Source organism: Pteropus vampyrus, unplaced genomic scaffold (genome assembly GCF_000151845.1).
Source record: "Pteropus vampyrus isolate Shadow unplaced genomic scaffold, Pvam_2.0 Scaffold390, whole genome shotgun sequence".
Taxonomy (NCBI): domain Eukaryota; kingdom Metazoa; phylum Chordata; class Mammalia; order Chiroptera; family Pteropodidae; genus Pteropus; species Pteropus vampyrus.
In genome coordinates, this window is record NW_011889171.1 from 1,567,650 (window position 1) to 1,593,436 (window position 25,787).

The 25,787-nt window shown below is 35.3% G+C and overlaps 1 protein-coding gene across 6 annotated transcripts in view; it reads left to right on the forward strand.

The window, feature by feature from the left end:
* Positions 1 to 25,787, forward strand: part of DOCK11 (dedicator of cytokinesis 11) — a 178,262-nt gene that overhangs the window by 107,414 nt on the left and 45,061 nt on the right. For 3 of the 6 annotated variants that reach the window (XM_011380184.2, XM_011380185.2, XM_023523309.1), the window contains exons 29-41: positions 2,748 to 2,831; positions 3,671 to 3,782; positions 4,300 to 4,338; positions 5,290 to 5,468; positions 7,135 to 7,251; positions 8,792 to 8,867; positions 9,447 to 9,556; positions 11,329 to 11,440; positions 16,767 to 16,833; positions 18,142 to 18,189; positions 19,535 to 19,677; positions 20,902 to 21,017; positions 23,151 to 23,288. In XM_011380184.2, coding sequence (XP_011378486.1) covers positions 2,748 to 2,831; positions 3,671 to 3,782; positions 4,300 to 4,338; positions 5,290 to 5,468; positions 7,135 to 7,251; positions 8,792 to 8,867; positions 9,447 to 9,556; positions 11,329 to 11,440; positions 16,767 to 16,833; positions 18,142 to 18,189; positions 19,535 to 19,677; positions 20,902 to 21,017; positions 23,151 to 23,288 — 1,341 coding nt within the window. The remainder of the gene's footprint in view (positions 1 to 2,747; positions 2,832 to 3,670; positions 3,783 to 4,299; positions 4,339 to 5,289; positions 5,469 to 7,134; positions 7,252 to 8,791; positions 8,868 to 9,446; positions 9,557 to 11,328; positions 11,441 to 16,766; positions 16,834 to 18,141; positions 18,190 to 19,534; positions 19,678 to 20,901; positions 21,018 to 23,150; positions 23,289 to 25,787) is intronic. The other 3 variants (XM_023523307.1, XM_011380187.2, XM_011380186.2) reach the window with 3 other exon arrangements.

Consider the following 25,787-nt stretch of genomic DNA (forward strand, 5'->3'; position numbering starts at 1 on the left):
CTTTCGATGGTGCATGTGCTCTCTAGGCTGCCACAATTCTCACCGCTCCTTAGCATACCCCTGACTCTGTGCCTTGAAATCTCTTCTCTGACCCCAGTTGACCTTTGAGTTTGCAACTCTTGAATTAAAGCACCCTGTTTGCTGATGTAATCACAATCTATATTCTGCTAATACATGTAAGTGAAAATTGTTAATTTTGGCCAGTGAGATTATTTTGTTTGAGAGATACCAGAAAGTCCTATAATTATGAAAGACAATGCATATCTCATTGTTATATTTCATTATTATCAGTATGTAAGGGGCAATACTAGAATGAAGTTCTAGAAAGTGTATAATAATATTTGATTTGTTACAGAGAAGGGGCATAGGTTTGTAATGTACTTAGTTTTTATTTGCTTCTTTTTACTCCCCCTCTTCATTATGTATCAACCTTACATTAAGGACCTGATGGTAAATAATCCATTCAAGCAGTTTTAATGTCTAACATACCTTCGTTTTCTTATTAAAAATTCACAGCCAGATTTCAGATTTGCAGAGCATGATTTTCTGATATAAGACCTCTCTTTGCCATAATCAAAATAAAGTTTTAACACTATTGCATAAGCATTTTTGTGTGTTAAACACCAAATATTCACATATCTTTTTAAAGTAGACTAAAGATGAGACTGTCTGAAATGTAAAATATCTCTTCCATGGAGTTTAAACTTGAAGTGTACTATGTAAAGGGAATAGAATATAGTCAAGTCAATGCAGTATTTACTTAAGTCAACAAACATTTCTCCATCTTCTCTGTGAGGGTTCAAAAATGCAAGAGGCTGTCTCTGTAATCACATTAAAATGTATATACATGATAAAGTATGACGACTGTTACACTGAAAGTACGGTCAAAATACAATAGGAGAACAAGAAAGGGAGGGATTATAACCAGGGAGTATAAACAGAGACTAGAAGAATAACTCCCCAAGACAAGAGATAAGCGTGCTGCAGATAGAGGATCCATGAGCAAAGATGAGATAAGCACATTCAGGAATTGTTTAGGGATGAATGAGTAAGAAGGTCATTGTACAGAGAGTTTAGGATGTATGGAGGTAGAGCTGGAAAGGCCACCTGGTGCCAGATGATGGAATGCTTGGAATGTCAAGCTAAGGAATTTAGATTTTGATCCATATGCAATGGAGAAATACCAAAGATTTTTTAGGATAATTTTATTGCTGATATGATGGAGAAGTGAGGAAAAGACCAGAATCAGGGCAACCAATTAGATCACTCCCTCCCTCTTACCTGCCTGGCAGAGTCCATTCACATTTTAGGCTTAGCTCTTCCCTAACCTTCCCATGCAATGTTGATCACCCCTCCTGTTGTTTACCTGTACTTTACATACTTCTATGGGACTTCTTATTGTGCTATATTTTAATTATTTGTTTTTACCATTGGACAAGAGTAAAGAACATATTTTATTCACCTTTGCATTTACCTAGAATATAATACATTGTTTCAAATATAGTAGATCCTCAAGATGTTGGTGAATGAAAAAATATAAGCCTGCCTCATCAATCTGGGTGAAAGGTGATGAGGGTCTGACCTAGGGTAGTGATAGTGACAGTGGAAATTGAAAGGAGGAGTGAGAAGTGAGATGCAAATAGGTGGTTAATCAAATATTGAGTTCCTTCTATTTCACAGGAATATTCTAGGTACTATGAGGAACATAAAAAGAGATACTTCCTATTTTCTTACCTAGGTGAAAACACAGGAAAATAATAAGTATAGTACAAGCTAGTATAGAATAAAGTATTTTAAAGGACCTGTGGTCCACGGTGGTTAAAGAAGATGGAATTTCTTCAGAACATTGAAGAATGGGCAGGATTAGGTAGAAGTAGTGATAGAATTGCTAGCTAGGTCTGGCATGAGCAAAGAAAGACTCAGAGGTGGGACTACAAAGTACATCTTGAAGGGATAATATGTAGATGAGCTGCATTGGGAGATAAAACTGGAAAAGCAGATTGGGATAAGATTGTGAGTGTACTTGAATGTCAAGCTAAGGAGTTTGAAATTATATTAGAGGCAATAGGGAACTATTGAAAGCTTTGGGAAAGAAAGTGACAAGATTAGGGCTAGAACTTAGATATTAATTTGGAAGCAGTTAGATAGATGGAAAGATTAGAGACACGAAGACTGGTTAGGAGACTAACTGCAGTTGTTCACTTGCAAGGTAATGAGAGCATTAACTAGGAGAATGACAGCAGGCAAATATGAACAACTAGGAAAGCTATTACAGGAGAAGAACGTTATTAATAGCCAAGCCTTCACTGGACACAAAGAAAAACTTACCTTTTGGTTTGAAATGTTTACATAGGCAAGCCCCACTTTTCAACACCTCACTTTGAGTTTTGAGAGTTGACCAAAATGAGGCAGTGTAGCTGAATAGATTACATATGTGTGTGTATATATATGTGTGTATATATGTTTATGTATGGATATATGTATGCATAGATGTATGTATTTGTGCATATATATGTAATTTTATTTTTAAAATTGTATAGTTGAGTCCCAAATCCAAATATAAGTCATTTGCCCTTTATCTCTTTCTTTAAAGTTGCCTAAAGCTCCGGGAGCTATTATTTTGTTACCTGTAAAGGAGAGAATGTCATCCACTAGATGTGGAACAAATTTAAAAAATTTTAAAACTTATACTTGAAAGACTTTTAGAATTATGCACCTAACTGTTCATTTTGATTTGGTTTCTATAGCGCTGTTTGACACTAATGGATAGAGGATTTGTTTTCAATTTGATAAATGACTATGTATCTGGATTCAGCCCCAAAGATCCTAAGGTAAAGTATAAGGACATAACTGTAGTGGATGTCAGACACTAAAGTGGGAGATCAAGGGTGATATTTATTGTCCCCTGGGGGATTTGGAACTGCTGTTTTCATTTAGGTACTTTGAGTATAGCTGTACTCAAGAAAGGAATACAGCATAGTGTTTTGGGGGGGGGTCTCCCAAGACCATCCACATGTTCAGTAGTTCACTAGAAAGACTCACAGGACTCAACATTTAATTGTACTCACAGCTAAGATCCATACAGTGACACAGCAAGTATGCTCAGGTGGATCAGTAAGGGGAAAAGACAGCAAGTGGAGTCCTTAGCAATCCATGTGCAGGCTTCCTGAGCGCCCTCCCTCCTGCGAAGGGTCACGCAGAATACACCTTTTCAATAGTGCAAATGCAGTCACACATGTGCAATATTTCTGTTCAGAGAAGCCCAATATTTCTATTCAGAGACTTGGGGTTTGTTTTAGGATTGTTATTGGAGGCTGGTCATTGTTTGGAGGCTGACCAAAATTCCGGTGTCTTGGAAAAGAAAGGGAAGCAGGTATTCACCATGAGTCATATTGTTTGTACAAATAGTCTGAGCAGGCTGGCACAGAAGGTACACCCTTATCATGTAGGGAACATTTCAAAATCCAATTTCTCAAATGCCAGCCAATGACTAACCTTGCAAGCCAGCCTTTTTAAGAACAGTCTTGGGCCTCCTATGTTAACTCTTTCCTGCACAGGTCACATCTCTAGGTATGCTTAAAATACTAAATAACTTCTAGTTTGAAAATTAATGCTCTATTTAATTATTAAAATGATAAATGCCTACTAAATGTCAGCTCTTTCCTTTTAGATTCTAGCTGAATATAAGTTTGAATTTCTGCAAACAATTTGCAATCATGAACATTACATTCCTCTGAATTTGCCAATGACTTTTGCAAAACCTAAACTTCAGCGAGTTCAAGGTATATATTTATGTTATCCATCATTTGGAATTATTTTTCTTTCTTTCTTTCTTTTTTTTTTTTTTTTTTGCTAGTGCTAGTGTAGTATAATGTTTTCTAGTTACACCAGTCAATTTAAGAATAACCTCAGGATTCTTATTACCTGAAGATAGGTTCATTAATGGTATTCTGCATTTTCTTCATAGTATCAGTGATAGTATTCATAGTATGAAGAAATAGGGTGTGTTACATAGATTGCTGCTTAAACACAGATGTCGAATACTAGTAAAATTGCTCTCTGTAGAAGTGTTTGGACTCTTATATGAGACTGAATTATTAAAAAAAACATAAATACATTTCTGTTGAAAGGAGCATCAAAAGTATAAAAGCTGAGTAAAATAGTCATATATATCTATTAAATTTGTGAAATGCCTTCAGTTATCTCCATTGCTAGTTTTATTGAATGCTTTGTTGTGTAGCACTATTCTTATGTTACTATGTTTTTTATTTGTCCCTTTTCTTTTCATATATTAATTAGATTTTTTTTCATTTGCGGTGGACCATTTGACTTCAGTAGGTAGGTTTAACTCGGTTCACTCTAAAGTAGTTCGCTGTTTTTAAAAACAATTGACTTGATGAATGGTTAAGATGGACGGGGACTTTGTTTGCTTTCCAAATCCTCCCTAGCCAAAATGAGGCTTTAGTTAAGGTGCCCAGAAAATGTAGGAGGCATTGTATTTGTTTGCTCTAAAAAAAAAAAAAAAAAACTTGAGCGTTGATTGCTAGAGGAATCAACCTTAAAACACTGTCTTCAGAAAATAAGTTTCAGCTCAAGCCAGCATTGGGCTGGAGAGTAGCTGTTCTTTAAGCATGTACCATCTCCCACACTTGCTTGCTTCTCTCTGACCCTCTATCATAACTGCTTGGCCACAGTTTTGAAGGTGTGGGTGAAACCATCTGCTTGGATTTATTTAAATCACTAAAGTGAAAAACTTACATTGCAAAATGTCTCCAGTTAAGGCCACTTGAGTTAGTACTGACCCTCGTGCATAGAAAATGACTGGGATTCACAAACAAGCATGACCAATGGCAGGAAGAAAATCAACTGCCCTGGTATCTAGGGGAATAGCTGCTGAGCAGTGGTTTTAGTGATTGAATTACAGCCAGTGAATAATAAAGATAATAAAGAACTGTTAAGACATTGCCAAATATAGTAGTCTTTCATTCTAAGTTCTATCCTAAGAGTTCCAAGAGTTAAAAAGAATCTAGGGGAAAAAAAAGAATCTAGGGACTTATCTTACCCACTGAAATTATCATTAAAGCTAATTAGCCATAATTATGAGTGTTCCTGTCTTATAAAATTTTGCATGCTCATTCTATATGATAAAAGAATTGTTCAGATTCTTTAATAATAAAATTATAGCTCTTGCTGGCATGATTACATATTACTAAGTAATAAATATGGTATTTTAACAAAGTAATTTTTGAATATTTTTATAAATGGGTTTTAAATTTCATTATACTGCAGATTCAAATCTTGAATACAGTTTATCAGATGAGTATTGCAAACATCACTTCTTGGTTGGTCTACTTCTGAGGGAAACCTCCATTGCTCTTCAAGACAATTATGAGATCAGATATACAGCTATCTCTGTCGTAAAGAATCTTTTGATAAAACATGCATTTGACACTAGATACCAGCACAAGGTAAGGATGTCAATATAATCATCAATATCACATTAATAAATTTCTGCTAAGATTTTTCATTAAAGATGGAGTTTTCAGTAAGGAACATAATATGAGCATTGAGAACTAATTTTTGCAAATAATTGGTTTCTCTTTCAAATAATTAGATTTAAAAAATGCCATTCAGTTAACTGTTGAAAAACACTGGTTTCTCAAATCATGTTTAAAGAACAACAAAACTGCTTCACGATTTGTTACATAAATGGATTATGATTTAAAAAAAAAAATGTATGGCTGTAGCCATGTGTACTCTCTCAAATATATACCTTAATATATATCCTTACATATATATCCCTAAATAAATATTATTGATTATTAAGTGATTAATAAAAGGACATGTTAAGTATATCAGATATAAAATATGTAATATGACATTTTTCTTCTTACTGAAAAAATGTATGTGTGGCTGTAAACCTTACATACATTATATATGGTCTGTGTGTGAAGACCACAGTTATAGTTGCTATTTGGGTGCCTTTAACATATATATTCAAATCTTATTAACATTAAATCCTATGGGCTTGAAAAAGAATGGATTTAGAATAACTTAACTTGCTAGCAAATGGCTCAAGATAACATTGTTTCGTAATAATTTGTCCCTTTGTTTTTACATTCAAATATAAATAAAATTATGATGTCATTTATTCTAATCACTTGGAAAGCTGACTTGGAAAAGTGGATCTTATTCTTTTTCTACAGAATTCCCATTTGTCCTTAATAAACAGAAAATGCCTACCAGCTACATCCAGTTATATTTCTTTAATTACAATTTTTTTACTTACAAATTTTACTAGTTTTCTTCATGTGATTCTATTTTAAGGTAGATTTAAAGTCCTTAGCTTTAGGATGTTGTTTATTACTTACTGCAGTTTGCATCATTTTTGTCACATTATAACTATAATAACATCTTCCCACTTACTATAGTTTACTCTATCATGTGCCATTCTTTGTGATGAATGTCGATATTGACTTAAAAGCAATAAATAAATTCGTATAAGAGGTATAACATTAGTTAAGACTACTAGTGGCTGGCTTTATTCACATATTTACAAATTTATCAATCTCCCAGGCCTTATAATTGATTTAGAGGGCCAAGATCATATTATTTTAATTGAAGCTTTATCAAAGCAAAACTTTCTTTGAATGAATATAGTAATTTGTTTCTTCACTTCTTCCATTCATTCCTTAATTCATTCATTCACTCAGCTAATGTGTATCGACCATCTGCTATGTGCCCCAGGCACTGGAGATGAAGCAGTGAATAAGACAGATATAATCCCTGTCTCATGAAACTCAACCTTCACTGAAGTTAAAGAACAGGACTGATATGATCTGCTTTATAGGTCAACTGCTATTTTAAAAAAATAAACTTTTGCCTTTTACTTTATGTAATATGTTCGAGAGAGGTGATTTGACTCTGTATTGTGTATAAATTCAAATACCAACAAATTTTTTTTGTGATTAGTTTTGAGACTATAAGTATTAAACTAGTTTTGAGACTGTAAATAAATTCATGCTTCACTAATTATGGATATTAGCCCCCTTTTAGTCTTTTACTAAAGGAGCCAACTTGATTTGTAATATATACATATTTTATACCTATTAAGCTTTCGATAAATATTTTCAGAACCAGCAAGCCAAAATAGCACAATTGTATCTCCCATTCATTGGACTGCTTTTGGAAAATATACAGCGATTAGCAGGTCGAGATACCTTGTATTCTTGTGCAGCCATGCCTCATTCTGTAAGTAGTAATGTGTTTTTTATTGGTGTTTTATCTTGTTTTATTGACTGTATTTGGAATTGGGATCATATACTGTATGGCTTCAATCTTAATGGTCCACTTTTTACTCTCTTTTACATTTACACTTCTCCCTAAAGCAGTGCTTCTCAAATTTTAATGCGCATATGAATCCCTGGGGAATTTTTTAAAATAAAGATTCTAATTCAGCAGGCCCGGGTAAAGCTTGATGTTATGGGTTTCTAACAAGCTTTTGGCTGCTTCTGCTCTAAGGACTATACTTTGAGTAATAAGGTCTAAGAGAACACCAAGAATCCCTTGTACTCAGAGTTTTAAGATTTGTTGTTGTTCTATGCCTTCATATATTATTCAACTTGCAAACTGAGCAAAAGAGTCTTCATCTCCAAAATGTTAGGCACCAAGGATTAAACTATTCCTTTGCTTCTCCCCTCCCTTGTCAGCCTCCTTCCAGCACTTCTTGATGAGTCACTTTTAGCTCATCACAATTGATTTGTGCCTTTTTCTCCCCTTAGAATCTTAGCGTTGAAGGGAACTTGAGAGGTGATCAGTCTCCATTTGGCAAAACAATCTTTTGCCACTGTATTAATCATAATAATCAAAACTTCTCACATTAGACCTAAAAGTTTTTCTGTTCTAATTTTGCCTTCTAGAGGTAGTATATAGAAGTCTATTCCCACCTCCACATGATACCCTTTACATATGTGTCTTCTAAATTTTTCTCCAGACCAGCTATGTCCATTTCATCATTTGTTGTTCCAAACCCTTTACATTCTTGGTTTTACTCTTCTAGATATGCTCCGTTTTACCAATCACCTTATTAAAATGTGGTGCTCAGAATTGTATACTTTATAGTCTGCCCAGTGGGATTTGAAACTCCTGCCCCATCCCCACTCCATGTTCTGTATGGCCCAAGATCACCTTCACACTTTCAGCAGCCATGTCACATTGTTTGATAGCAGGTTAAACTGTGTCCTTTACAGCTTCCTTTGGAAATCCTCCATCTTGATTTGTCAAGCCTGATGCAGACTCCTGAGAAAGTGGCTTTTAAGTCTCCCTGATGGCTTGATTGCCTGTAGTTCCTAATTATATCGCCTATTTTGGGTGTCAGGCTGGTCTTTTATCACAAACACAGTAGCTCATGCTTATGCTTACTCCACAACATTTGCCAGTGATATTTGGAAAAAACTTGTTCTTTCTTTGCAGCTCAAGTTTACCTAGGGCTTCTGGTCAAACCCCTCCTTCTGGCATTGTCCTTGGTTCCAAGCAGGAGAACTGAACCAGGCTGCACCAGTTATAGCTTTTAACAGCCATCTGGATTTATGTCTCTTAGCCAGAAGTCATGGTTACAACAGTATGCTAGTACCCAATTTTTAAATATTTGTCACTTAAATACTAATACTGATACCTGATTTAGACTTTCACAGTGAGCTTTGTTTAAAATCAGGGTATCATCTTATTCTGTTAATTCTTACCTTGGTGTACAAATTAGTTTAAATGACAGAGGTATCACGTTGTGTTACAGGCATCCAGGGATGAATTTGCATGTGGCTTCACTTCACCTACAATTAGAGGGAGTCTGAGCACTGACAAAGACACCGGTAATTAAGTCATTTAAAGTTTATATGTTGCATGGCTGTTTGGAAATGCACCGATCCTCTGTATTTTTTGAAATATTATAATAATAAATACTATACATAGGATGATGTCTTTTAAAGTTTAATTAAAATCTAACTCAAACTTGCAGCCACATTTCTTTGCATAGGTTTCCTTGTCTAAGCTTTTAAAAATGCAGCTTGGTACACTGAGAAAGTAGAGGATAATGAGAAAAACACTGGCTTCCAATCCTCTTATCTGTCTCCAGTCTTGGACAAGATACCTCCTTTTTCTGGCCCATTTCCTTATCTGTACAATTCTCTTTCAAATTGTGTTGCTTTATTTGATGACTTTCAAGGAATTTCTTGTTTCATATATAATAAAATGTTTTAAGAAGTAAAAAAAATTGCTTACTCTTTATTTGGCTTCATATGTGTTTTGATATACTTCACAATTTTAGATGACCAAGATCTAATCTCTAAAATATATCTTCACTTAAATTAACCCAGTACTTATTTTAAAAAATACTTTTGACAGTTCATCCTGTTGCTAATGAGGGCTTGGCTTATTTTTTTTTTTTCCAGCTTATGGATCTTTTCAAAATGGGCATGGAATTAAGAGAGAAGACTCAAGAGGTTCCCTCATCCCAGAAGGAGCAACAGGATTTCTAGATCAGGGCAGCACTGCTGAAAATGTGAGAACCTAAGTATAGAAGCTAACTCTAGTGATGTGTTAGGCTACAATGCTCTTTCTTTTCATATAAATAAGAGTTTCTCTATTCTCCTATAGTCCAGCCTGGATTTATAATTTTTGGATATTTTAGCAGTTGCTTTCTATCCTGGCAGCTGCTGTTTGGATATCTTAAACTGTTTATAGGGGCTAAGACATTCATCTTTAAGAGTTCTAACTCAGAATGCTGCTTTTAACCCTAACACACTATACTGTATTCTGTTCTAGAGAGGGAAAGTTTAAGTTTAAAATACTAATGTATCTTGTCACTTAAATCACTTCCTTGCAGGATTCATTCAGCCTTTCATTCTTTTCTAATAGAGTAATGACACTAGCTTGGGAGGAAAAAAATTAGGTCCTAAAATTGAGGATCTCAGCACCCCAGCATCACTTCATCAGAATATATTCTCCAACACTTCCATCTCATTTTTTCAAGCCTAACATTAAAGTTTATTTGCTATGCCTACCTCGAGTCAGAGAAACCTCATTTTAGGCCAATAAAGTCTTGTCATGCTATGTAAAATCATAGACTCATATAAAATTAAAAGAGTCCATAAAAATAATTTCAAATCGCAATATACAAATGAAAACTGAGATTGTGACTTAGGACAATCACACAGCTCTGGCAGGGCCAGATCTGGACCCAGACTTCCTAATTCCCATGCTTTTCCTCCTATATCATGGCACTCTTAGTGTGTGTCAGAGTCAATTGGGAGGCTTAATAAAAATAGATGACTGCACCTCAGCCCCCGAGTTTCAGATTCAGTTAGGGGATGGTGCCTGCTAATTTATATTTCTAAGTTCCCAGGTAATGCTGATGCCACTGGTTGGGAATCATCCCTTATACTTCCTTGAGCCTTTGGATAAATAATAATTTATTCGCAAAGGTTTCTATTTCACACCATTTAGAATTATGACAACAGACACTGTCATAGGTGAGGCAAAAAAAGGATAAAGAGGTTAAATGACTTGCTAGTAGTAACGCAGCTAGCAAGCATTCAGAACATAGATGTTTTGCTCTAAGCGGAATTTTTTTCTTAGTAAAGCCTACTTTAGTAAACAGATATCCACAGCCCAGTTTAGCTCAACTAAAAGTATTGGTTTTTAACAAGTGTAAATCCTAAGATTATTCCTCTAATCATATAAATCCCCAAATAGGTCAGATCTTGTCATGCTTTTAACAACCGATACTTAAAAGTAATTAAATAGGAACATCACTACTTTGTAGAAGCTCTAGTTTTGAAGTATTACTAGGTCCCCTCCTTAGTATACCTATCTTGTAATATCATTAGCCCTTTTTTATATAGATTTTTCTGACCTATTATTTGGAGTTTAGATTTTAATAAACTCCAAGGAGAGATTCGAATTAAAAAGCTTAAAATGTTTCATATGCTTCCATGTATCTTAGTTAAGTTCCTCCTTGAAGTAAAATTTTCCTAGAATAGCCACATATGATTATTTAAAATTTTTACTACAAAAACACAAGACCCATGGGAATGAAACATACACAGTATTTATGGCTGTATCTTGATGAAGACCCCAAGGTAATTTCTAGTGATATCAGTTGGTGAGGTAGCAACAAAGAGTCAACCCATTTATCTTCCAAGTGTGATATAAAATTTGAATTTATGCTTAGAATTTTCTCAAACAGGACTAATGATAAAAAAAAAAGTTATGAAAGCTATGGGAAACTGTAGTACCAATGTTGTTCATAAAAGTCCTGTCTTTATATTATAGACCCGACAGAGTTCTACAAGGAGCAGTGTATCCCAGTATAACCGATTAGATCAGTATGAAATCAGAAGCCTCCTGATGTGTTACCTGTATATAGTAAAAATGATTTCTGAAGGTGAGTTACCAGCATATTAAGCCTGTACTCTACGAGATATCCACCCTCACAAGCTCACAGGTTCCTGCAACGAATATTTCACCATCATTGGTATATAGAACACATTAAAAACAAATCTTTAAAGAATCTGACCTTAAGAATGCTCCTGTATTTAAACTTAAAACAGGTTCATTTCAGTCATATAGGTTTGACTCTTTGAAATAATTTTTTTTAAATTTAAAAATAAATTTCTAAGATGAGGCAATAGTTTTAGAAGTGCTACATTTTTCCACGCAGACCATATAATGTATTAAATACGACCAACAGAAACAGAAAGAAATAACAATAACCAGAAGTCAAAATTTAATACTTTAACTTTTATTTAGCCCAGGATTTGGTAAAACAGAAGCAAACAAAAAGACAGGAAGGGTTCTTTGAGGGTAAGGAAGTCGATCGTTATCTTTGCAGTACCAGTATATGGTTTTATATGGTGTCAGGTTCTTTTTCAGGCTCTGGTTTTTTTTGCCCTTGGTATATAATTATATTATTTACTAGTGTTACCACTTCTTTATATTAAATGATAGAATATAACCAAAGGATTTTCATAAGCTACATGTCCTCTGGAAATAAATTCAGAGATTATCTTATTCTCAAATACCACATTTACACAATTTCCTCCCTTCCTTTTCTGATTATTTTTGCTAAAAAAAAAAATATATATATATATATGCAGGAATGAAGAACATAAAAGTACCTGGGTTCTGGTTATCATAGTCGTTACCTTTTACTTATTTTCTATTTTTAGTAAATATTACTTGCTTTAAATCTTTTTTGTAATAATGCAGACTATAAAAACAAAGTAAGTTGATAGCTAGATATATTAAAACAAGCCAATAACTAGATATGAATAAATTCTAAAGTACATTAATAAACAGTAAACAAAATAACTTGAATCTAAGTTCTAAGAATGTATGATTTAGAATAAAAGTCAAAGAGTATATTGAGGCTTTGTGATGGACCTCCATGTTTTGGGAAAGAAAGGAGTAAAGAGAGATCATTTTCAACCTGGCGATATTTTGTTCCGTGAGATAATGGGTCAGTTAACAACTACAGCCACAGCTGTCTTCTCACAAGGTGAAAAGTTGGGGAATGTAGAAAGTGACTGCTAATGTGTATGGGGTTTCTTCATAGGGTGATAAAGATATTATAAAACTGTGGTGATGGTTTTACAACTCTTTGAATATACTATAAACTGTTGTACTGTGTGCTGTTTAAATGGGTAAGTTTTATGGTCCATGAGTTTTCTCAATAAATTTGTTTAAAACAAAAAAGACCCAACAGACACATGGGAAAAAAAAACTGGAGAAAAAAAAGTTAAATACCACCACAGCTCAAGGATAGTAAGATAGGGGTGAGGGAGAAAAGAAAGGAAGAAGGGGAGATGCTTTGCTGACTAGTTCTCCTCTTCCACTCTAGTGCACATGCCTTCATGTGTGTGCATGCACATACACCACATACACCACATACACCACATACACCGCACACACCGCACACACCGCACACACCGCACCCACAGTACACACACACACGATATATTGTGATAACCAGTGACATGCCTCTGGCTGCTTTTTTGCCATGGGTAAAACCATAACTGCTTTGTTTCTTGAGAACTTCATAGTTCCTTCTTCTCTTGTAAATGTCGACTTTGCTTGTTAAATATTTGATCTTTGTTAATTAGGTTTTTCTTTCTTCTGCTTTTCGATTTTTAAAAGCACATTTTAAATAACTAGTATAGTCTGTGTCACATCTTTTTATCTTCTGTATATATGAAGTCATGCCGTATGTTATCTGTAGTCTTATTCATTTTATTCCAAGAATTGTCAGCTTGTGGATCCTTGTCAATGGAAGTATTCTAGTTGTCTTATCCAGTAGATATTTTAGTCACTCTATATGCATTTAAATGTTGAACTCTTACAAGTCCATCCCTTCTTCAGGTCTTCTCTTGCCTTTTTAAAGATTGTTTCATAAACAGTACCAATTTAATTTCAACAAAAAGATGGTCAACCTTGACATTTTTATGTGGAAGTAAAGGATTCTGAAGAATTTCCTTCTCTATAGCTGTATTTTATTAACAGGCAATAATTAATTGTTTCAAAGTCTTAGACATTTGCCAAGCTTTTTTTTTTTTTTTAGGTCTTATCACCTTGTTTATTATGTCCTGTGAAATGGAATCAGAGTCAGGAGCTATTAGTTACATAGTGTGAATTGACAGGAAGACTGTCCTCTTGTGAAAGAAAAGCAGTTTCCTTGAGAGGATGAAGGAAAACTACCTCCTCCTTTTTTCTGACTGTATCCTGGCTTTTCTCTTTATTGTACACCTCACAGTAGAACTCTGGGTGTCACCTTGAGGCTTATTAGCACCATACCCTGCTGCATCTGTAGATTCATTAGTATTCTTTTTCAAAGTCGATTGTTCATTGGAAGATACCCGGTTACTGCCTTCTCTTGCCGAAAACCCAACGTTGTAACGAGAAATAGCAGTTGATCTTCTTTTGCCACTTAAAGTATAGTCTAAAGGAAATACATTTAAAGACTTTGTTTCCTTTCTCTGTGTAAAAGAGAAACATGGGCTTTTATTATAATCAGGCATATTTTCCTCTGAAGTTTCAGATACTGCTTTAACTGCTGGGTTTTCTCCTGTAGAGATACTGGAAAGGTTCCAAGAGAGGTCTCTCTGAGTTCCATACTTTAGTGAGTAAGTATTCTGTGTGGAGGTCTTCTGTGTGAAGGTCTCCTGTGTGAAGGTCTCCTTCCTTTCTGGCTGGCCACGGTTGTCTTCTGAAAGGGTTGAGGCAACTTGAAATTCATGCCCCCTTGGAGGACTCTGTGTAGGTATTAAGGGAAAACTTGCAGGTGACTTCAAGTTGGAAATGCTTCCTACGATAGGTTTACTGTTGTTAGAGGAAATCTTCTCAAAAGAGGTTTCTGGCACCTCAAAGAGGTCCTGACTATAAAATGAAGCTGGAAACTTTGGACTTTGTGACTGTTCCTTTTCTTCTCCAGATTTCATCTGTTCAGTATGTGATTGCCTTATCAATTTCCTAGACAGATACACCTGATTTCCTAGCACAGGGTCTTTGACTGTAAAAACTGGCATAGTCTTTTGAGTACAAGGAATGAAGTCATCGTCACTATCAGAAAAAGGATGGAACTGCTGCTGTTTCAATTTTAGTTTTGCAGAAAGCATTTTATTTTCTTCTCTTAATTTATTTCTTTCTGCAGTGAGCTCAGCAATAAACTTAAGATTTTGTTGTTGTATATCATAAAATTCTTTCTGTAATGTATTTCTGTATGTTTCATTCACAGAACACTGGCCACATATTTTTGAGCGTAACTTATCCCGCAACTCATTAATGGTGTCCGTGAGGACTTTTTGTTGCTCAGTCAACTCTTTAACTTTGGCTGTGGAGCCCGTCCTCCTTCCCTCTGCCAATCGCTCTTTCCTCAAACTGGTCAATTTTGCCTGTAAACGGTGTAGCTCTTTGTCATGGACCTCTTTTAGTGTTAGCCAGGTTTTTTTGAAATCATCAGTTGACACGTCACATACACTTAACTGCAATTTATCTCTTCCTGAAGGTTTCTTACCACCTTCCCTGTCTCCTCCACCCACGTTCCCTGCCTGCATCATGTCTCACTGATTTGAGATCTGGAAACAGTTGAGACAGGCCAGTGGCTTTATGACACCACTGACAAGAAAAAGGCAGAGCTGCTGGCTAGTGTTCTGCCGCGGCAGGGATAAAGCCTTCACCCCTTTTACAGACCTGCGAAGCTGCCTCAGGACACGGGGCGGGCGCTGGTGTGGCTCACAGATGGCTCTCAGGTGGCTCTCGGATGGCCCACAGGTGGCTCACGGACGGTTCACGGATTCTCAGATGGCTTTCGAGTAGCTCTCGGGTAGCTCACGGATGGCTCTCCAGTGGCTCCCGCTGGCTCACGGATGGCTCTCCGGTGGCTCCCGCTGGCTCACGGATGGCTCTCCGGTGGCTCACGGATGGCTCTCCGGTGGCTCCCGCTGGCTCACGGATGGCTCTCCGGTGGCCAAAAAGTCCTGGAGTTTTGGTGGAAAGGAGGCCCAAGACTTTTGTCAGAAAGAGCCGGTGAGCGAGAGAGAGAAGATGGCGCCTTGAAGCTAGCGGTTTGACGAGAGGCCGGAAACCCACTGACTTCTGGGAGATCTGGCTTCTCTGAGTAGAAAGGCACACAAAGGTGGCGGGGGGACCGGAAATCACCGCTAGCTTAATTTTTAAAAACAAATCTAATTTGACTCAATTCTAGCATTTTTATTCTTGATGATCAGTATTTTATAATCATTGGAAACTATCAATACTCATGGCCTTAAAAAATTGAAAGTAAAGTTGAAATCCCACACACCACCCGCTTCCTGACCCCTCCATATGACCAACATTGCCCAGTCCTCCATCCCTATCTTCAATTCAGGAGGTTCTACCTGGGTTGGCAATTCAGTCATTTTCCTGTTTTTGCGATGCCTATGAGATATTTACATTTAGAAGAGGATCTGTTGACACCATTAGCTATATCTGAGTAGGATAAGAAAGGATTGGAAAGTTAAGCGGTGGCAATTTTATTATTTTTTTAAATCTCCAGTGAGTAGGTTGGTAGTAACAAAGTAGGTAAACGGAGAAGTGCTTGTGATACATTTAAGGGACTTTTATATCTGAAACAGTTGGGTGTTTATGTGTGTGTGTGCATGCATTCGTGTGTGTGTGTGTGTGTGTGTGTGTGTGTGTGTGTGTGTGTGTGTGTGTGTGTGTGTGTTGCCAGGACTTCAGAGTTTATAATCCAAGGGTAAAGAGGGGGAAAATGATCTGTCTCTCCCTTTAAACTTTATAGTTCTCAAACTTTTTGGTTTAGAGAGCCCTTTGAGTAGTTGGTAAAGGTACTTGACCCACCCCCACACGCACACTTTGGAAAAACCACATAAATGCACCATCTTGCGTAAAATGTTAGGAAGTTCATTAAAAAACCCAGGTCTGCTTTCCTTCCTCTGTCTTCAGGAATGATATGAAAATTAGGATAAACTATCCAAAAGAACATTTACAAAATAAATGTTGAAGTTGAAATAATGATAGATTAAAGGGTACATTTGGAATTAATTCAAAAGAATACAGTGTGCATATTGGGCAGTGAGATGGGAGAGGAGGATATGGAAGAAACAGAATTGGCCTAAGTTGATGGTTGTTGAGGCTGTTACTGGTACTTTGGGGTTCACAATGCTGTTTGCTCTAATTATTTTCAAGATCTAATACTTTATTTATTGCATTTTCAGATACTCTCTTAACTTACTGGAATAAAGTATCTCCTCAGGAGCTCATAAACATTCTCATACTTCTAGAGTAAGTTATATTAATTTATTTTTATAATTTCCCCCTCATTTGGGGGAGCTTAATTTAATATTTATACAAAATAATACCTTTTTTTCTTGGTTTCAACAGCTTTTTTGCTAATAATGTAGGAAGTGTTAAACTGTTTTGTTAATATAGAGGCTAGCATATATGTGTTCCTCACACATTGAGGAAAAACATGGAGATGGAATACTTGTTTTACTATAGAAAATTCTAACTAATAATAGACCATCTTTACAGCCCACCAGGAATCTTTCTGTAATCTGGAAGTGGTGTCAGTTGTCCTAAATCATTCATTTAGACCAGATGTTGACTTAATGGAGCAGCTTAAATAATTGGAATTTAGAATTTGTACTCTTAGGTAGAGCTGAGTAATTCTACCCACTTAAATGTATATATAGAGATATCTCTAGTCCAAGGCACTTGGGGAAATAATCTAGTCTTTTTTCCTAGGTAGAGGTGGGAAGTTGTTCTGTATTGTATGCCTAGCTATTTTTACATTATTATTGAACACTAAAAAAAATTAGAGCAAAATGTAAGAAATTTTTAGATAGTAAACACATATGCTATTGTATGTGCATGTCTACCAAAACACAAAAAGAGTAATCAATGCATAAAAAAGTCTTTCAAAATTTTGCAGAAAATGTCAGTAAACAACAGTTAAAAAGAAAATTAATTATATTGAAATATTAACTAATGAAAATATGATGTTGGAGATTTACTTTAAAAAGTACAGAGGCAGGAAAGGTAGAAGGAGAGCAGGGGACCTGTTCTGAGTAGAGGCTAAACAAGAACAGCCATGAGTTGATAATTATTGAAGCTGGTGTGCGCTGAGTATGTGGGAGTTTAGTTTGCCATCTTCTCTACTTTTGTATGTGTTTGAGATTTTTTAGTAATAGAAAGTATTTTAATGCCATTATTTAAAAATATAGCAAGTGTCCCAATTTTTAGGGCTTAAGAACCATTTTTAGGTATTATTAATGTCTATACTAGAGATCTTTGCTGTGATAAATTACAGAGAACAAAGGATGATTTACATGTGGTTTTTAAAAAATATGTTAAAATTGTATATGAAGACATGGGCCTTTTTGATGCTGATGTAATTGTAGCAAATAAATGTAGAAAGATGTAATATGACAAGCCTACACATAGTTATGCGTATATTTATTTCTATCTACCAAAACATATTGTAATATGATTTACATAAGTATCCTTTGTAAAACGTGACTTAAAACATTACTTATTAAATTTCAGAGAATGGTAATAACTTTACTAACATGCCATTGTTTTTATTTCTAGAGTATGTTTGTTTCACTTTAGATATATGGGGAAAAGAAACATAGCAAGGTAATTCCCATAGCACTGCAATTTCCACTTTTTTCCTTTTGTTCCAACAGAGGGCAGTCTTGATCATGCCGTGTAAAACCTAGATTATTCATTTTAAATTAACATTAAGACAACCTATGATTTATTTAACATGTCTCAACTCAAAGTTTAAATTAAACTAGTAGGAGCTGATATATTTAAGTTTTCCAAAGGGTAATGGTTAGCTTGATATGCAGAGTTTCTGTTCTAATCCTAGAACAGATACTGTCTTTTCTGAAGGATGTGAAAAAAGGCTAGATCGAGGTGAAGTCAGGAAACTGTAAGGTCTGTACTTTTATCTATAATCTGTCAATACTCACCTCAATTTCTAAAGTAATCAGAAATCCCCAACAGTGATTGTATAGCATCTATTTTATCTTTTTGTTGTTTAAGTGTTAGTGAAATAAATTCTTAAAAATACTTAAATACATTAAAAAATTGTTTGCGGGATCCTAAATTAATTGCTTATTTTCAATGAGATATATTTTAGGGGTAGAATTCATCATTAAAGGAACTCAAAGAGAGTTGTTTTTTTGTTGTTTTGTTTTTAAAGTTAAATTCCATGGCACTTCCAAAAACTAAAGAGGCTATTTGGATGGGGTTTATAATTGCTCAGTCTCTGGAAGTTCCTAACAATAGATAATTCAGGTGATCATTTCCACTGTCTTTCTCCATGGCTTGAAGCTGGCATGATAACTGCTACTGTGAGCCTTAATCTCTAAGATTCTGCTGAATCTCCTACTGTCTTTCCTAGAGAATAAACAAACTCTTTTTCTTCCTTTGTTCCTGATAACCCGGTTGTAATTTTTTTTTTTTTTTTTATGGAACCTTAAAGTTAAAGGAAAACAGAAAAAATTGCAAATCCCAATATAGACATGTTTACAGAGTAAAAAATTTCTGGTCCAAATTTAGCTCAAGTTCAGAAACATTTGATTGGCACTCATTCTTGAACATCTAGAAATGATCCCCGCTGCCCCATTTCAAATCTGAGTAGTGCTCTCAGTGTTTTCGGAGTCTTGTCCTTCATCTCCCGAGAAAAGACTTACTCTTATTAGAATGTTGTCCACTTTACTGTGATATTTTTGAGGAGGAGGGAAGAAATTCTCTAAATTCCTTAATTATATACTTATAATGTCAGCTTCTTTAAATATGCATTGAAGCTTCATGTAATTTCCAGTGACATCTCATTTAAACCAAGTAATAGAAGAATATTGAGTTTAGGATAGTGTTTATGTGGAAACCTAATCATTTTTTTTAGTTAAAAAACATCTAACATTGAGATATATTATTAGAGTACTCCAACATCTAACTTTAGATTTTATTTTAGGGTACATGATGCCTGGTTGTCAAAACACTTTGGAGTAGACCGAAAATCGCAAACCATGCCAGCTCTGCGAAACAGATCAGGAGTAATGCAGGCCCGGCTCCAGCATCTTAGTAGCCTGGAAAGTTCATTTACACTTAATCACAGTAAGTGAAAATGTGTGTAGGGTACCCGTTTGAATGTAATACTATTTAACCTTGAAGAAGTTCTGGTTTAAATAACCAATATGATTGAAAATGATTTCACATACATAGATCTATTTGCATATCTATGTATTTGTATACAATTCTTTTATCATACATGACTAAATAGTAAAATATGCATAGATTTTTTAGCAATTTTAGGTAGTGGTGGTGTTTTCCTTAGTTCGTTATTAAAGAAATTAATTTTTCTGACAGAATTGTTTTTATAGCTACATTGGATATCCTTCATTGCTACTGTTAAAACTTTAATGCAAATAATAGCATCTTATGTAATTTTTTTAGAGTTACTATTCATTGATTTTAAGGATTACACGGGCTGACTGCAGAAATTAAAGAACTGTAAATATTGATTTGGCAAAGGTGTATTTCATACAGGTTGCATTATTTTCAAGCAAGTAGGACAAAGAATCTTGTCCTACTGGGGAAGCTAGAGGGTTATATAAATGGAAGATATCCTCCGAAAAGCAAATATTAATAAAAAGTCAAAGAGTAAGAAAACTTTCATTTCCATGCAGTCCTCTGGAGATTGCAGAGAAGGAAACCAGCAAAAGTGGCTTGTAATAAAGAGTGATAATAAAAACAAATGTCTTGAGCAGATGGGCCCTGAGCTAACAGAGCTTTAAAACATATGCAAGTCTTACAGCCTCAGCATTACTCTTGTCGCTTGTAAAACCGTAATGAACTTACTTCCTTCAGTTGACCCAGATGCCTTGTTTTTCTTATGATTTAGAAACAAGTCTTATATCATTGGACACATCATTGAAAACATTTGGCCATAGGGTACCACTGTATGTAATGTAGCTGAATTTCTAGGAGTTTCACATTTTTGCCCACGTAATTAGTGGTACGGCCTAAAATGCCTCCCCTGTTATTTCCTAATTACATTGCCATAGTTCATCACCAAAATGTCTCCAAAGAAGTGGGTACCTAATTATGTGTTGTAGAGCTTTGATAGAGAGGCGAAGTAAAAAAAAATTAGTAGGCTTTATTAACCAAGACCATATATGATTAAGGAATAAATACGGTGAAACTCATTAGGTCTGTAAGTATTGAGAGCTTCCTTGCTTCTTGCTTGTCTCTGAGTTTTGGGGGGGGAAAATCATTCAAAATTGTTAAGTAAATCTCTATTAGGCAGTTTTAATTTACCTTTACCTTTTTTAATCCTAGGTTCTACAACAACTGAAGCAGACATTTTCCATCAGGCACTTCTTGAAGGCAATACTGCCACTGAAGTTTCTCTAACAGTACTAGATACCATATCATTTTTCACCCAGTGCTTCAAGGTAAGAATAAAGACTTAGAATTTAGTTGGCATCGTTGCAAAGAAAACATTATGCAAAAAGTAACTATCAGAGAAAGCTTGGTGTAGTGAAAAAGGCACAGGTGAGCAGTCAGAAAACTTGGATGAGAGACTGAGTTTGGCTACTTTGTGACCTTGGGAATTCACTAAGACTCACTTGCCACATCCATGAAGTGAGGGGATCAGACTGATTTGCTAATTTGCCTTTAAACTCCCTTCTGCCTCTTACATTCTATTGTTTTCATGTTTAAAAACGGTTCTCTTTTATACCTCTATTAAAATATACAGTATTTTTTAGTCCAAATTATGATTGAATCAGTTCGTTCAAGTGCCTGTTGTGATGAGGTATCTTCTCAGGCTAGATGTTGTCCATGCAGTCTGGCTGGCTTCCTTAGTCAAGTGCTTAGTATTTTTTTTCTCAGATGTTTGCCTTTCAGTACCAGTCATCATTGCTGTGATTAGAAAGAATAAGGTAGAAACAATGATCTTGCAAGGTTGCTGAAGAAGTAAACTGGGATAATGGACGTGAGAGTGCTTTGAAAAGTAAAAGCTATATCACTGTAATGTAGCATTAGTGGAAGAACTCAAAAATGAAAAATCTTGCTTGCTTTCACCTAAGTTACATGTATAATTTTTTCTTTCTCCTTCTGTGCTTTTCAAGGTAGCTTACAAGGGAAGACTGAATTAGATATTAATAAAAAAATAGGCTTCAGATCCCTTTGTGAAGTATGAAGTTTGTTCTCATTAAAATGCAACCCAAATTCATTTTTCACTGTGCCAGTAAATAAGAAAGATATTTGGCCTCAAGGCTTGCATTGTATTCTTTCCTCCTATTCAGATACTTCTTATTTATTTGACAAACATACCTCTTGGTAGATGTTAGGCACTATTCTAAGTGCTTTACAAATATTAATTCAGTTTTTATTGTGGTGCTGGGGGAGGGAAGGTGGAGTGACTGCAAATGGACACCAGGAATGTTTTTGAGGTGATGGATGCTCTAAAATTGGATTGTGATGGTTGCATAACTCTATAAATTTACTAAAAATAATTGAGTTGTACACTTAAAATAGATAAATTTTATGATATGTAAATCATACTTCAATAAACTTAAAAATACAAATATGAACTCACTTTTAGTCCTCATAATAGCTTTATGATATAGATGCTGTTATTATTCTCATGTTAAAATGAGGAAACTGAGACTTACAGGGAGGTTAATGTCATATAGCTGGTCATTGGCAGAATCAGAATTCAGATCTAGGCCAGTTATCACAAGAGTTCATACTTCTGACCACTACACCATGCTTAGAAATAGATTAAGGAAAGAGCCAGAAAAATCTAACACCATTCAGGGAATCTAGCTGTTGATGTTACCATTAGATCTGTCACAACTTTGCATATTATTTTAGTTTTTGTTGTTATTGGCAAAGTTGTAACCCGCTAGTTTCTTGAAGGATAGAATAGGGCTGGAGAAGTTCACCAATGCCTTTAAAAAAAAAAAAAGTTCACAGATCAATAGATACTTCTCTACAATTCGTTATTTCTTTTATGTCTCTCTTTACAAGGAACATTTAAACAATTTATACGGTCTGTTCAGTTGTGATACCTGTTATTATCTCTACTCATAGTGCTTTAATTTGTCACCAGTGGTGAAATATATTTTATACTAAAAAGCTTACTTTAAAAAGTAAATTAGATAATAGACTTTTAAAATAGATTTAATAGTTTCCTTAATTCTTACATTATTTATTCTCCCTCAGATAAATACAAAGGCTGGTTGCCTTATATCCATTTTAAATTTACTGATTTCTTAATTGAGAAGTAGTATGGTTAGATTAATAAAAATACTCTTTATATACTAGTTTTATATTTGGTGTGTTATGTTGGAAAATATTCTTTTCATTTGTTTAAAATGAGAATCAAGTATAGATGTAGTTTATGTAGCATTTTGAGATTTCCAAGTTTAAAGATGGCATAGATGTTTTTAAATTAGACTTTTTTTCTGAAACTTTGAAACACTGGTTTGTTAAACAGGTATGGGTAAAATCAGTTGTCTTTCTGGGGAATGAGTAGCATAAATTATTTCTACAAAATGCATTTTTTTCATGTTTTATAGAGCCAACTTTTAAATAACGATGGCCACAACCCATTAATGAAAAAAGTATTTGATATTCATCTTGCTTTTCTTAAGAATGGACAATCTGAAGTGTCGCTGAAACATGTATTTGCCTCATTGCGTGCTTTCATTAGTAAGGTAAGGAAAATTTTATAACTGCTAGTGCGCTCACTTCATGGCAAGAAGGAAAGACAAGAAAGAGGATTGTTGTGATAACATCTACAAACTTAAAAGCCATTAAGTTAGTATTGCCTTTGTAAATATAGATATAGAACAGCCATATACATAAAGAGGATCTGACCAAGAATCTCCTAAAACCAGAATGTGTTTTTGAGTTCACCCTGTCATTCCTTCCTTTTTTTGGTAGCCTCTTTTGAAAAGTGCCATTTTAAAATGACCAACTTTGCCAGTTTTTTTTTTTCTGTTTTGCTTCTTTTAAAAGTACTATCACACCAGAGACAATATAGTGCATTTATGTCTTAAGTGTGTTGAAAGCAGAGGCCAAGTTTTATAACCCCAGGGACTTGTGCAATATTTTGCAAATGGTAGACACAGTGTGGGGTCAAATGAACGAACCCTTCCTTTCAATGCTCATTGTATCTATGGGCTGTAAATTTTCAGACCACTTACCTCATCTTAACAAAAACCTGAGGCTAGACTTTTAGGAATAAATATGACTGAAACAGATAGCAAAGATTTTTTTCTGGTCTGCTTTTGATAGCTTTTAAATATAATGAATATCATCATAAACCAAGATGGAGTTAAAATTATGGGAAGGCACAGTCTAGGCCTTCCCCTGTGCTATGTATAACTCCAACAAGACAAAGAAATCCAATGAATTGAATTGTGTAATAGAATAACTGAGCATGGTAAACTTTTTGGTCATCAGTATTTGCATGGCAGCTTATTGCATTTAATTGGTATAGAAATCAGGTGGATTTAAAGGTTGTTTTTTAATTGCTATTTTTTAATACAATTTTTGAATAAAGAAATATAATGAAAACTGAGTTCAATGTCAGGGATGTTGTAAGAAACTAGAGGAAAGAGATTCAGAAATAATCCATTTGAGAAACAATTACTGTATAACTCCTTACTGGTGTTAGACACTGTGTCAGAGATACAGTCCAAGGACTTGTTGTCCAGTAGAGGGAAATACACGTAGTATACAAAGAACGGAGGATAGACAGGAGAAAGAAGAGAAAGACTCTAATTTAGCAAAAGTTTCTCTGTAGCAGTGGAGCTAGGATTTAGTATAGATTCAGCAAGAGATCGGATGAAGAGGTAGATGGTGCCAGGTGAATGTGTACTCATCTTAGGAGTTAGACTGTATCTTTCAGGCATCAGGGAGCATGGAGATAATCCAACTAGATTTGTATCAAGGGAGAATTGATGTGGGCAGGGAAAAATCTCTTTAAAGGGTAATGAGAAATATGGATGGTAACAGTACTAAAGGCAGTAAGAAGATTCATTAAAATGGGCTAGATAAGAGATGAGGGCCTAAAGTAAGGCAGTGACAGTGGAGATGGAGAGTCAAAGGTAGACAGAAGGCATGGTGAGAAGATAAAGTTTACAGGATTTGATCATCAATTCACTGGATAGTGGGGTATAATGGCTGATGTGAAATATAGGGAAAAGACTACATTTGAGGTAAAAGTTAATGAGGTCTCTTTTGTGGACCTGTTGAATTTAAGGTCATTAAAACATCCAGTTAGAGCTGCTGGGATTGGCAGTTGGATATATAAATCTTTGCTTTAGAAAGACATCTGGGTTAGAGAGCTAGACTTGGAGTAATCATCCATCCATTTATTCATACCATATTTATTGAATACTTTCTCTCTGCCCAGCACTATTTTAAGTACTAGAGATACAATGGTAGAGATACAAAAAAAAAAAAAAAAGTAGTTAGTCAGACATGATCGACAGGAGCAAAGGCCCAGCTCTATAACCATGGAAACCTTCCTTGAAGACCTTCCTTAAAGACCTCCCTTTTAGGGTTATAAATTACCCCAAATCCCAGAGCACAAAGGTCATAAAAATTGCTGGCTAAACTAGCCACAAACGCATGCACAGAAGGTACTACCATAACCTGCCCATAACTTCAGCCTCATTATGCCATCATTATAATACCATGATGATGTCTGGAAGTTCATGAATCAAATAATAACAGACTGAATTTTGAGTAAGCACATGCACAGTAGGCAAAGTGTTATATAGCAGCCAACTGTCAGTTAAGGTGACCTCACATAGGGATCATCTAGGACCTCCCATCATGGCCCAAATATAAACAGACCTTCCCATTTCCATGTTGTTACAGCTCTCTTCGCTGAAAACCCACTCCTCCCTTGGAGCATACACTGTTTTATCTTTTCACTTCCCAAACTCCACAGGGCTGCAGCCTTCCTTAGGATGACCCATCTCCTTCTAAAATGTACTTTTAATAAAACTCACTTTTCTAAATCTCACTGATCTGTGCTGCTTTCGTGCTTTGGCGGGGAAGAACGGAGGAACACCACACCACCCTCCCCATGCTGCTGGGGCGACACTGGATTTCACATCTCCCCAGCAGTAACAGTTTCTGCCCACATGAAGCTTTCAGTCTAGTAGCAGGGAGGGAGACACAAAATAAACAGTAAATAA